Genomic DNA, 14,312 nt, shown 5'->3' with positions numbered 1-14,312 from the left:
TGAAATTATTATAATCTGAAAACAGATTAGGCATCTAGGATTATATCACAATTTACAAGGTTGTATACTCAGAAAGAGGAGCTGGGCTGTTCCAGTGACAGGTGTTCTACCTTCCCTGTAACTATGTGGAAAAGTTAGTATACGTGTGAGGGAATGGCTAGAGAGACAACAAAGAAGTAATAATTAAGAGATAGATTTGTATAATCTGTGACTGCACCGTAGATGTATGTGTACTTTCCTTGAGGTACCCTTTCCACAGCCCCTAACCCTCCATGCATTCTTTTTGCTGTGAGGTGGAAATGAGATGAGAGTTCCTCTCCAATCTTTGCTCTTTTCACAAAGTCAGGCAAGGAGCTAGTGGGAGAGAAATAACTTGTCACTGATTCACCAGAGCTGCCCCCCCCAAGTGCAGTTTCTGTTTCCTACATGCAAAAGTGGCTCTGAGTATTCTGATGTTGGCTTGTATGATGTGGATCATTATTTACTCAGTTTGCAAAGCCATTAAAACAAGAATTCAGTGCATACAGAACTCTGAAGGTGCTGAATTTTGGCCACAATCTGCCTTTCTTCCTCACACTGATTTACTCTTTTATTGCCACTTCCTAAGAGTGACAGATTCTGTGGCCTTTATATGCCCATTCCAGAGAATCAACCTGGAGTCAAAAGGATCTCTAACATAACTTGATCTGCTTTGCTTTATAGATTCTCCTAAGATAAAATGCAGTACGCAGTGAAGGAGTTTATATCATATTTCCTTTCCTTACCTTAATTTAACAGTGAACTGTATTAATGTTTTAAGAACCATTGGCCTCTGGGGATGTGTTGGCATGCAGGGCTGCCTTTCAACCACGAATGAACTGTGTGAAAAGAAGTGAAACAAATACATTGTTAGGAATATGCATACACAAACAGCCGTATTAGGGGAAAAAAAGTGCTGGTATCTCTTAGAGACTTATTTCTCTACAGATGCTTAAGTGGGAGGTATGTATTCCAACTCTCGGTTCTCAAAATGATCCAGTGGTCTAACTTACAGTTGAATTGTTCTCATAAGAAACAGATATTTGGAATACATTAAAAATCAAAACAAAACAAATTCCGTAGTCCTACAATACGATGCTGATAAAAGTCTGGAAGACTGAGACTTTTATCAGAACCATAAAACAGAGTATGAAAATACACTGAGCCTGGCTCCAATGAAATTAAACAATTATTTTATCTTTTTTCATTTTTTATAAAAAAACAATTGACCATGTTTTGCTTTCAGATAGTCACCTGTGGTATATCTCTAGTATAACCAGTATAAAAACAAAGAGGAATGATGATAATATTTTATCTATTAATAGAAGCATGAATGGTGGTGGAAGAATGTCTTGGTGGGAAGAGAAAAGACAAGAAACAAATTAGCACCTGCCACTTTACTTAAAAACCAAAACCAAACCACAACTTTTCTCAGCAGTATGTACATTATTCCTACTGAAATAAGTGGATTTTGTGTGTTCACTTAAGAGTCAGAACTCGATCACAAACCCTTAACTGCTACACAGGAGAAGCTGCCTGGCACCTTCATTTTCTAGGAGTTTTGATGACAGCTCTACGTACTTTTTATATTGGAAACTCAGTCTTTAAGATCCTTTTTTTCATTTTTTTTTCTTCTTAACAATATGGTCTCATTGTTGCCAATAAATTTGTGTCAGTTCAGGTAAACTTATCTAAGCTGACAATGGCTTACGCACTTCCGGAAAAGATTGTAGAGCAGAAAGTTGACTTTTTCCAGCAGCTGAGGTCTTTGCAGTGGGATAGGGTCCCCATCGTAAGTCAGTCTGGTCAACAGTTCATCCAGTTTTTCTAGTTGCCTTCTAACTTGAAAGAGACTCTCTGCCAACAGTGTAAAACTACAGCAAGACAAAAGATTAGTTTGCCATCTTTCACGTAAACTATTTCTTAGAACATAACGGCTACTGAAGTTCTTGCTTAGGGAAATCAGAATCAGTACCGATCGGTGCTTTCTTGCTTTATCCAAACTCATGTCCATTCATCTTTTGTTTACAGGAGTATATAAATACATCAGGCAAATTACCTACTTTATTTTTAAAAATAAATACTTACGCAACAGGCCTCATCAACAGCAATGCAATGCTGTCTGTAATAATTTGCAAGAAATACATACATGGTCCTGATGTTTTACATGCAGGACACTTGTGCCAGTTTTAATTCTTTCCTACAGCTCATTAGTTTTGCAAAATGTACTCTTTAAAAGATAATAGTTATATAAAATTAACAATTTTATTGTTAATTAACTTGTTATATAAAATTAACAAGTTACCAAGACTACTGAGGAAGTGTAAAAACAATAAGGAAAATCAAATCCAAACACATTTGCTAACAGTTTAATAGGGTATGCGTGTATAAAATCACGTTTTTAAAGCTATTTTTAACATCTTCATTGGAAAAAAAAAAAAAAAAACTTCAGTGGGAACAAAAACCAACACGAAAAAGGCAAATTTTCTTCAAACCTAAAAAGGTTCTTGGTTGTTTTCCTTCCTTTTTTCTTCTTTTTACTACCTTTTCCAGAAGAGAAGTTTGATGGGAGAGAAATGACCAGGACATTGACATTCTCTGGCTGCATTATCTTTTTTATTATAATGCTGTTGTCTTTTTATTCACAATCACCTTTAGAGTTGCCACCACAGAGACTACTACCATTCAATTCCTGTGTAGTTTGAAGTCTGGAGGAGTGATGTACCTAATGAGTCAAAGCATAAAGTGTCTACCCAGCTCCTGCCTAGACAAAACTCCCACTGTCCTCAGTGACAAACTCAGTCAGCACAGTTTTTACTCAAGCAAAATTCCCAAGAGGGTATGTATCATGTATCTGGAACAACTGTCAAACCAACAAATGAGTGACTGCCACGGCTCAGGCTCAGCAGTTCACTGTAATGTTATTAATTCTGAATAGCAAATGTTGTCCACCAAAACAAATTGTATTTTTTGTTATTTACTTGCTTAGCTGCTAATGAATTTGCTGCTGTTGCAAGGTAGCAAGGCAACTGATCTAAAGGAATGATCATTTCACGTGCAGCAGACTTCCTGTGGTTTTCAGTGGAAACACAAGCTCAAGGCAAGTTTACCAGTTCTGGAGCTGATCAAGCCCACCATGGAGAGGACCCCCAATGCAGGCAATCTGCTGCCGTCTCTTCCAGTCTAGCAGCTCTTCAGTCAGCATGTTGCTCATAAGTGTATCGATTTCATGAATCACACGCCCTATTTTACTGAGTACTTCCTGTAAAATAGGAAAGGTGTCACAAACTGACCACAGGGAACAGCCGCAAAATTCAGCAATTATCATAAAACGCTGATTACTTTTTTTCAATTATTTTGGAAGTAACGTATTTAGTCCCTACCACTTCAGTTTCTTTAACTCTGAGGCGACTGGATTCATCACCCATTGTAATTGAAATTAATCCTGAATCTCTATGAACTCTTCCTCAGTAAAATTTCTTTTTTTGGGGGGTGGGGGAGTGGGAGGGAGGATTGTTGCATTCTTTGTGGGCATAACACCTCCAACAAGTTGACACTTGCAAGCACTGTCAAGGTCAAAAAGTTCTCCTTTTGTTTTGCACCATATCCAGTGCATTGGTTTTTTGGTTGCTTGCTTTTAACCGTAAAAAGTACATGGACTCAAACAAATTGCCTAAATGTACTGTCTTCTGTGCCAGCAAAGAAGTGGTCAGCGGAATATTTGTCATATTTGCACGTCTCAGTTGCTGAGAAGAGCAAGGCACCATTGGTGGGTTGTTGGGTTTTGTTTGTTTATTTTCTTTGCAATTATTAGATTACATTTACTTTGAATACTTTTTATTTAAGTTAAAAGCTACAGACTGCCAGCTAAGTTATCCACTTAGCACAGTACATAAGAGGTCCTGTGAAGTGATGTCCTTGCCTCAGAACCATATCCTTGATTAAGCCATTGCTTAATTGCCAACTTCTTAACCGCTAGTCAAAATCACCCATACCCACTCAAACCTTTTGTGGATTTTTAAGTCCTATGTTATTTGTCTGTTCTTCTGAGAGGACAATTGAAAAAGGCACGCATACACGTTTGAGTATGCAGTGTGGGAATAAGGGGAGAAAGCAAACAAACCACAAATGACAAAACGTGTCACTAACCTTTCTCTTGTAGTCTAAGGTATTGAGCATCGCCTGCAATGCCAACATTTCCTGTTTAATGAGGGCACTGTTTTTGTCGCTCTGTTCTGCAGAGGATGAAAAAAATCAGTATAAATGCGTGTGTGGGTGCGTGTGCATGTTTATATAAGGGGAGGAGGGGAAAAAACCACGACCAGACTGCAGTATGAACCAGTGAAAAAACAAACTGCAGACATCAGTAGATTATGTAAAAGTGTATTTCATTTGAATGGACTAACTTTAGTACAAGTTTAAGATAAGGTTTTATGACTCCACTCTTTAGATGTGTGTGTGGAGCTGGAAAAGGTAGAAAACATACAGATGATGCCTAGAAATCCATACATTTCTTATTCATGTGCATACTTATGTGTACTAGGTACATCTGGCTTGGATCAGTGAATGATCTGTACACTGCTGAAATATGCTTGTGGTGTCTGCAGTTAGACTAAAGCTCTTTGGACTTGATATGAATTACACATCTGGCTGAGAGAATGGAGGTTAGGCATTTGAAACGGAGATAAAATGTTCATCGCTGTGGGGATTTCAGCAGCCAGGAGTACTGATCGCTGGGTATTTCCCCCTCTCCGTAACATTTTTCCTTCTCTGGATCATGCACTAGTTTCAAGCTTCCCCAAGCTTGCCCCGTGCTCTTTCATATGCAGCTCTCCCCACCTTTTGCTCTACTTGCATCTTTCATGCTACCTTCAAAAAAGAAATTGGTGCCAACTGTGTCTCTGCTAAGCTCTGGACTGACATCTTCCCATTATGTTAGGGTAGATGTTTCAAGAGAGGCAGACAAGTAACTGATTGTCAGCTCAGCCACAGCAATTTGTACTGCAAATTGGCTGTGCTGGTATAGTGCATGTGTTGACACAGTGAAATTTTAAGCCCTGAAAGTAATTTATGTAAGCAAGTTTTATTTTGCAAATGGAGCAGGCTTCAATCATCTGCGTGGTCAATAATTATGATTGGCTCGATGACTAACAACTCATTAAACCATGGCAACTTGATCTCTTCCGATTGCCTGGCCATATCCAGCCTTAAACATATAGAATTGATGTGTTTAAGAACTCGGACGTTTCAAGCCCAATATCTTTGCATGTTCAAAGGGAGATAATGTGAAAATATCTGAGCAGACACAAGTGGACCTCAGTTTCTTTTCTGAAGGAGATCATGCAAGGACTGTTGCCATGTGCAGATCTCAACCATCACAGGCTGGTCAAACATGCATTCAGAGTGCTTACCAGCTGGTTATCACCACTGTGGTCAAAAAAGAATAGAAAGCCAAGTTAGAGGCTAAAAAATCAGTTTTGCACAACTCTACTCTAGCAAGTAAGAGGCTCTTCCACATCCTGCCAAGGAAGGCCCATGTCAAAGATGAGGAAATTGAAAAATAGGTTCTTTAAATTAAGAAAATTACTACTTTTCATGCCATTATGCAGCTTATCTACAGAAAATAACTATACTTGCTCAACAAGATCCTCTTTACCCTCTTCACCCTAAAAGAGTCATTATGTTCCGTGACTATAACTATATAAACTACAAATCCGTTTTTATGTTTACATATATTATCTGGGTAACGCACAAAACCCCCCCTGATACTGGGGTCTAGCTGCGGAATCAGCCATTTCCTAGAGAATCTAAAAGTTATTATAAAAACTCTTACCTAAGCTTTGTATTGTTTTATATCTGAAGTCAAATTCCTCTTGCAAGTCTTCCAAGTATTTGACATCTTGGTCAGTCATCTTTCCCGGGAAGAGAAGGTAAAATTACTTGGGTGTTCACAGTGACATAAGAAGGAGTTTGTTTTGTAATGGACAAATGCATAATGTAGTATTTTCCTTGCCTACCATTTGAAAATCCCTAAGCAGTACTGGGAACTCTGGTTTACTATCTTGTAAACTTTAAAAAAGACGACTGAATTATAAATGCACATTTGTAACAACAGATTCATTTTACTTGTTCAGAAAGAATTTTACTAATTTGGAAATTATCCTCTCTCCCACAGTCAAACACTAGTTGATACAGCTTAACCACTTCTTGTTTACCAGTTCAATGACATAGTGGAAAATAGGAATGATTACATTTAGCCTGAGCTAAATTGAAATTATTATGCCAATAATGTAACTTTCTTCTTGGAACTTTAAAACAGGGCAAATGGATAATTTTGCATTGACATCAATGGAACTTAGAACGGGGTGTGCAAAACCAAGAAAGATGGAGCCAGTGACAGTAGCAGAGCTCAGAGACTTTATTTAGAGAATTACTTAAGAATTTGGGTAAAGAAATTAAACATTTTTGCTGCTTTGGCTTTTTGCAAGGGTTTGTTTTCATATGTACTGCCAAAAGTTTAGAAAGTGTTTTCTAGTAACAAAACAATGATAATTCAAAAAAAGACACATCAAAAGAAGGAAAATAAAACCGTAGGAAATAATTTGTTTTACTTCGAAGATCTGTTTCTGTGCTGTTTATAGGAAGCCTTGATTCTGCCAACAACTCATAAACAATCCTTTTTAGTTCCCTGAGATGTGCTTGTTAAGTGTCTGTGAAAATACAAAAACTCGTTTGCTAAATTAGGACACACAGAATTAGCCATTTTGGTTTCCTTTTTATTTTGGAGACTAAACTTTTAAATTATATGTGTAAGGTATGAAATTACATACACAAGGAGCTGGCTGATTTCTTTGTTCAACTTAATTACCTACTAAAAAACCCTTGTATCTAGAAATCATTCTTATTTTCACTGGTCTTTCAGGGATGGCTACACTTCCCCACACAGAAGGAGCAGCATGGTAGGCTGCTGGGTTCCAGGTTTGTCTGCTTTTGCTCTGCAACTCTTATCTTACAACTTTATACGTAGATAGAGATCTAGTATCACATTCTTCTAAAGCTAGCTTTATCCTTTTAAGGGTTTCATCTCTCTAACCCTTCTTCCCCATGTAGGGAGACACTGATGAGAGAATGCTACTAGGACCTCTTCCCAGTATACCAGAAGTGTTGCTCTTGAACGGCATATGGACAGGTATTTCAAATACAACTTCTACATTGAGGCTGCTGCAAAGCTGAAAGTGGGGCTGGGATAGCAAAAAGGCCATAGATAATCCTGCCTTGAACTGAATAGGCAGGTATTCTCTGACTGAGCTTTCAAGGTCATTGTGGGAGGTAGCTACAGGTTTGGCTCAGCCCAGCTCTGCCCTGCAATGCTATGGGAAACTCTTGGAGAATTGTCACCATCAGCTCCTAATGTTCTTCTCCCCTCACATCTGCAAAACACGTAATTATGTCTCGTAGCCTTCAGCTTTACAAAGATCTTGGTACGTGACTCAGAGGTCACGAAGGCTAACTACTGCTGACCCAAGTAAAAGAGGTGAAGTTGCAGGAAACACATTTACGGAACCTCACATCTCTTTAGAGACAGTAGGTATGCCTGCAACTCGCATAGGGATGAGTGTGATGATAGCTTTAAAGTAGGTAGCTCTCATGATGAATGCAGAGCAGCTGTAAAAACCTGAGGATCCAGGTACATCCTGGATGTAGTTAGTCTGGGCTGAGATCCTCAAAAAAATGGAAAATGGTTGGCGCAGCTTGGTAGCAAAAGTATTTGTGCTACCCAGCTTAAAGATAGTTCAGGTATGTCTGTATGAAAACCTGTGTAAACAGCAGACAGGACAAAAAAATACCTGAGCGCTGTTCTTGATGGCTGACACTTTGTGTTCTACATTTCTTTGTCGTTCTGAAACCACAGAGTTTTGCAGAGACTTTTCCAGTGGCCCCTGGAACACATTGAACAGATAAGGGGTGGATGACTAATAATAACAAGTGATAGTAACTGTACTGCAAGTTCTAGCATAGAGAGGGAATTCAGAAGCTGGTCTTCAACCATCTGGAGACTTGTGTAAACAGACAAATCTGTTTAGTTCCACAGATTTCAAAACATGCCGCTTTAACTTTGAAATCCAAAAGGTGAAAGGGTGTGGGTATACTGCAAACATTAAACATCTAGTAAATTAAAGAAACTGAAACACAGGTTATTAGACTTCTGAAAAAGACCCATGTCACAATATCCATAGAAGAATATGTATTACATCCACAGGTGATTAAAAAGAACACAGTTGACTTAAAAATTCTGTCTGGGTTTTAACCATGTAACAATTCCCCCAAAATAGATTTTATATGTAATTTTAAAGTTTCTTTCTTCAAACAACATAAAAACTATCCAATGCCTTTGCGAGGTATCAGATGGAATGTCTTTTGCATTACATAATTAATATGAACTAATGCATTGCATAATTTAAAATATACACATCTGCTTGCAAAGAATAATCTCTTTAAAGCCTTTCCCACAGATTAAAGTCTTTGAAGATTAGCTGTGACATAGAAGTCACTTATAGCAATGTTTGCAGCAGTAGAGCCACTAATGGAGTACAAACATGAGTTTAAAGGGCAACATTTGGCAACCCCTAGTGCACACAAATCACTCTAGTGGAATGAGAGGACAGCATTTGGTCCTAAAAGCACGTGAGCAGATTAACATGGAGCAGATTAATGAAATGTAATTCATTACCTGTACAGGCATGCTAGCTGCAGCCAATATTCTTCTTTCTTCTCTTAAACAGTTTGAGATGATCACTGCTATATGCATGGGATTACCATGATATTTGCCCTGCAAGCGCAAGTAAATACAGCTTTCAAAAACTCAGAATTCAGGGTGTCCCTCTGGAAATCACAAACGTGCTTCAGTGTCTATGAGCTACAGCTTGGTGCAGGTGGAAAAGACTCCCCTACTGTTCTCGACCTTTGTTAGTGCTGGTTCAGCCTTGCAGTGCAGCATCAGTTAGTGCCATTGTAATAAAATATTCTTAACAATGCTCTACAGAGATTGTAAAGATACAACTCCAAGATGTATATCATTTGAAGATCAAATTGCTCCACTGCTAACACAGCTGTTTTGAAAGGGCTTTCCTGTCAGCCTATTCTGCACGATTTTATCACGTCTTCCATTTTCAATAGGATGTTGTTGTTAGCACGTAGCACTTCTGCCAACAAAAAATTGTAAGCATATCAATACAGTAATGATGCAAGCAGAAAAGCTTCCTCAGCATAAAGCAGAGACTTAAATTTTAATGTCTGTGAATGATTTTTCTCCTTCAACAAATAATGCGCCTAAGATGAAGGAAGAAACAACTCTTGTCCCGAGCCAAAGAACCAAAAAATGTCTGTATTTTTACACCACCATAAATAAGGTGCAGAATTGCTGATGTGTGACTGAGGACTGGGCACAATTTGAAGTAACATTGGTTTGTGCTGTATTTATCAAATTGGAATGATTGAGGACTCTCAAGCAGCTTCTTTCATGGTGATGTATTTATTCAGTGTTTCTCAATATCCTTCATGCCTTTTATTCAGTGTTCACGTGTCATTCATTCAGGTGCCCTTTATTCAGTGCTTATACAGTTTTCAGCTATCCATTAGAATTAACCCAGTTAATTTCTTTTCCTGTATGGTTTCCAGTTCTGGACTTGTTCTATTTTCCTTCCTTTCTGATTAGTTTTTATTCTCATCATATTTTGCTGCCACTCAGAACTTCATTTATTTTTGCTTTCTCTGAATGTGGCACAGTAAGTTTATACTTACTTAAACTTTTGCTGTATTTTCTGTAGATATCTCATACAAATTGCTGTATTAGAAACAAGGGTGTGAACACATCTGATAGAAATGTGAACACACTACTGCTATATGCCAACTACTACTATGACAGTGAACATATATTTCTAACACTTTTTACTAGACAGACAAAACCGAATCATTTCATGGGTGCTTTTGCATGAAATCCAAGTAATCTGAAAGACTTTTTCATAATAAGTTTTGACTTCAATTACAGGGTAAAGAAATATTACATTAAAAATGGTAATTTTAATCATCGAGACTTGTTCCAAGCTGCTTGGTATTAAATACCATGCTGTTGGTTATACTGTGGTTCCAGGTAGAGACTAGATGAAAGACATAGGACTCTTTAAATAACTGACGTACAAAATGCTCCCTTCTAGAGAAGGTTTGACTGCCATGGCATTGTTAGCAATGAGACTAACCTTTCTAATATTTCTAGGGTTTCTTAAGTCTTCTCAGGACAAACAAAGTACGTGCCCCACAGTGCAACCAGTGCATACTCAAGGTAGTCCTAGTGCTGTGCCTCCTCTGGTCTCTTTAAAAGCAGCTCAGGGTGGTGCTTTACTCCAGCAAAATCATCTGTATCAATTACCCTGAGGAATGGGAGTTATGGACAAGACTGTGATTTTAGCAGTTTCTCTGGAGAAAAAAAGTGGTGAGCAATACCACCCCAGGACACACAGATGAAACACTAAGTACTCCCTCCCTGCCTGCTCCTTGCTGGGCAGTCAGGGGGGATTTAACATTAAGGACACACTGCTGATTTCCATGTCAAACGACAATGCCAAAGATCTGCCATTACTGGTTTCTCCCTGCCAGCTTCTTGGCTCTAAGGGTAGTAACGATATTCTCGCTGCACACTTCCTTCAGCACAGCTGAACTTCATTCAGGTCCAGGAATATATCTGTAGTCCCCTTCACTGAGCATATTCCCAAGCTGTCTCTGCGTTGTGTCAGGACATAACTTTGGGGAGGGAATACAGGCACATGGGAAATGGCTATGATCTTCCTGCAAAAGATCAAGAGTGAGCGGAGCTTCATGTGGAAGTAAGGTAAAGGTAGGGTCCAACAGCAACAGCCAGAGCAAATTAATTGCTGCAAAGAATGGTTGCGCTCCTGGCTGCGGGGTGCCAGCCCTTGCCTCGTGCCAGTCCGCTGCCTGTCTGACTCCTTAGTGAGCCAATCCAGCTTGCTAACTGGGATGGAAACCACTCGCGCTTTTTTGCTGAACGGGTTTTCTGCTCCTCAGTGTGCCGAAACTGCTCAGCAAAGGATGAGCTTATTGTTAAGGACTAGCACACGTGAAATCAGTAGAGGTTGGCTGAGAAAGGGGAGAACAGGCCTGCCTTGTTTTAGCTGCAGTCAGTTGTATCACTGAGCCTGTCTCATCTATCTGCACCTTGACAAGAGGAAAAAAAGTCCTGGTTTTATTAAGGCTTGGGATGAAAGCTGTGGTGAGAAGTCTGCGACTGGTGTCAATCCACTGATGTGCATATTACTTCCTCAGTTAATGTCTGTTAATTTCTGCTTGTTGCTGTTATTTTTTTGCTGGTAAAACAGGGTCCCACCTTCTACACAGATGGCTAGCATACGAGGACCATACCACACGTTGGTATCTGCAGCCTATCAGAAACCACAAGGCTTCAGGAGTGTTTAGTCCCAGCTTACCACTGCCCAACAGAATTCAAGCGCTCTAAGGGCTGATGGTTGCCTTTTGTCTTTGTCCTGTGACAAAAAGGAGTCAAACAAAAGCTATTTAACAAAGTCAAGAAGAAATAAAAATCCTCTCTTGGAGCTGGAAAATGCATTTATGCAGAAGAGGCACTTCAAAAAAAATCTTCTGACAGTGGGATGTTTAAAAATCCCCCACAAAAATTGCCAGGTATTAGGGACTTTCCTAGTGTTTCTAGATACTATTCATATGCAAAACTTTTAAAAACTCTTTCTCTCTTTTTCTTTGTTTCATTAAGAGAAAACCATCTGAACCAAGAGATGAAGTGGAAATTCACTTTTTTTCCCCCTTTCTTCTCTAAGTCATAAAGCTCTAGCAATAAGCTGCGCCCGTAGCGATTCCCATACTTGTGCCTGTCTGGTGCTTGTTCAGCTTGATTCAGTTTGAGCAGACACCAAGCAGGTTGACAGAGAACTGCCACCTGCCCTCCTGGAGCAGCAGCTCCTCAGACAAAAGCTGGAATAATGGTGGATCTGCAGTGCGAACACTTGTGATCAAAGGCTAGGAACAGACCTTGCCTTTCTGATAGACAGATGCTCTGAACGCTGGACAGCTGGCACGGAGCTGAGCTGTGTGCCACAGCCTGAGTGGGCATCCCCTTCTGTCGGTCTTGAGCTCTCTCTCCCAGAACCGGCTATATTTATACAATATATGCTGTATCAGCAGCCTCTTTTGAAGTAATCTAGCAGATGGATTGCAACTCAACAACAACAAATTGATAAATAATAAATAAGTTGTAACATTAAATATCTCAATTTTAATTTACTAAGTAACGATAATTAATTACTAAAAGTTATAATAACCAATGTGTTTGGCTCCATCAAAATAATAACACTGAATTTCTTCTCCCCATGTTTTATACTTCTCAGAGGTAATTACACTTCAGAACGTGCCACTCAGTATTCCCTTATTATCTGTCTGCTGTCAACTCTTGCTGTTCTGCATTTCCATTTTGTCTTTGGTTGAGGGCAGAATTTGCTCAAGATGACCTTGGCTTCTGAATGACTAATTGAAAATTATTTCCTATCCTTGAAAGAGTAGTATAAGCTGGAAAATAAAGGAAATTTAACCAAAAAAAGGCTTGAGATGGGGGAATCCTAACTCAGTGTGACATGAGCATTGGCAGCCAGGAAAGGAGGAAAGGTGTGGATTCTGTAGTTCTGCAAATTGTATTATTAAGTTTAGATATTTATAGAGAAAACTTATAATTGTATTTTGATAAATACCAACAAAGAGAAATTGAGGATTCATTTTTCGTCTGAAGTTTCAAATGGAAACGTTAGTCTTATCAGCTAATATTACTTAATCCTGTTGTTGTTAGAAATTTTCTTTCTCCTCTTCTGTTTTGATGAGGTCTTCCATATCATGATTTACAACAAACAACAAATGATTTTATTTGCACTGGCTTCTTCTCAATAACTACCAGCATGATGATAAATATAACTGAATGGAAGAAATTAAACTTTCATTCTGAACAGGTAAAAATTTTCTCTGAATGCTGATGACATTTACTCAGGAGAAAACCTTTCCACCACCGCCCAGCATGCATTCTCTCTACTCCAGAGACATCTGTTGTGATACCATCTTACTAGATCATGAAGAAAAACAAAGAGGCATTTCTGCAATTACAATTTATACATTATAATGTGTGGAGTTTAGACCCTTTAGCCAAATTTTAAAACAGCTTGAACTATTTGTGATATGTTAAGATGCATGAAACAGTGCTGGGGAAATGCAAGATTTGATTCTGTAAGTTGTAAGATCACAGAGAAACTTTAAAATACATATCACGGCACTTTAAAACACATGTGCTTTTAAAAAGAACACCAAACAACTGTCAGTCTGTGTATCTGAAATTTACTGCTTTTCCTGAGACAAATGAAGAAATCTAGACCAGAGATTCATTCTCTTACTCTTCTTCCCATTTTTTTAATTTTCCAAAATTTAGCTTATTTTCCTGTGGGCAGCTCCATCACAAAGTGGATCACTCCCAGCCACAGTAATATTGGCCAGCTTTCTTTTCATGTGGCAAAGGTCTCTATGTACTGGGCATATCTATAAATGAATACTATATATGCACTACTTCAGTATCCTGACTCTGTTTTCAGTGCTTAAAGTAGAGGATTAGGTATTAGTGACTGTTGGTCTCTACTTGTAATGTAGAAGGATGTGCTGTGCAACCTTTAGAAAGTCAGTCAGGGGTTTACCTGGTTATCTCCTGGTTTTCAAGGTGACCTAAAAATTACTTGAATAGGTTTTAGTGCTTTCTAATTCTGAAAAAGCACTTCAGAATTTGGTTGGTTTTTCCCTACTTTTCTCTCTTTTTTTTTTTTTTTAAATATCAAAAACATCAGCTGTATTTTTTCTTGTTTCTGCTAGGAAAGCCCTGCTTGAGCCTTTTAATTGTATACAAATAAGAGCTTTACTTGGAGGCATGGAACCATTAACTAGTATGACTGTTGATCTATTTGTTGAAGTTGAATGATTATTTAAAGAAGCTGATGGAAGGGAGGTGGGACATGGAAAGACAGGAAACAGGATTACAAAGTCAAGCAAAAATACATTTCCTTCCCCGTTGCTCACTTGTGATATGCTTATTTTACTAAGTCCGATACTCAGCATCTTTCTAGATAAGCAGATGTCTCATCTTTCATGTAATTAAAAAACAGGGAGAAAAAAATCTTTTGTCTATCATTTTATTTTTGAAAGAAAAAAGCTTTGGTATAGTT

At 38.5% G+C, this 14,312-nt stretch overlaps 1 protein-coding gene across 3 annotated transcripts in view; it reads right to left on the bottom strand.

Moving 5' to 3' along the window:
* Window positions 1-14,312, bottom strand: part of STAT4 (signal transducer and activator of transcription 4) — a 43,382-nt gene that overhangs the window by 16,844 nt on the left and 12,226 nt on the right. For all 3 annotated transcript variants that reach the window (XM_069781876.1, XM_069781874.1, XM_069781877.1), the window contains exons 4-10: window positions 8,750-8,848; window positions 7,866-7,958; window positions 5,852-5,930; window positions 4,168-4,253; window positions 3,129-3,280; window positions 1,734-1,892; window positions 765-857 (exon numbers count right to left, since the gene is read on the bottom strand). In XM_069781876.1, coding sequence (XP_069637977.1) covers window positions 765-857; window positions 1,734-1,892; window positions 3,129-3,280; window positions 4,168-4,253; window positions 5,852-5,930; window positions 7,866-7,958; window positions 8,750-8,848 — 761 coding nt within the window. The remainder of the gene's footprint in view (window positions 1-764; window positions 858-1,733; window positions 1,893-3,128; window positions 3,281-4,167; window positions 4,254-5,851; window positions 5,931-7,865; window positions 7,959-8,749; window positions 8,849-14,312) is intronic.

This window comes from Haliaeetus albicilla, chromosome 4 (assembly GCF_947461875.1).
Source record: "Haliaeetus albicilla chromosome 4, bHalAlb1.1, whole genome shotgun sequence".
NCBI lineage: Eukaryota > Metazoa > Chordata > Aves > Accipitriformes > Accipitridae > Haliaeetus > Haliaeetus albicilla.
The sequence above is the reverse complement of the archived record's forward strand: the minus strand, read 5'-3'. Positions and strand labels throughout refer to the sequence as shown.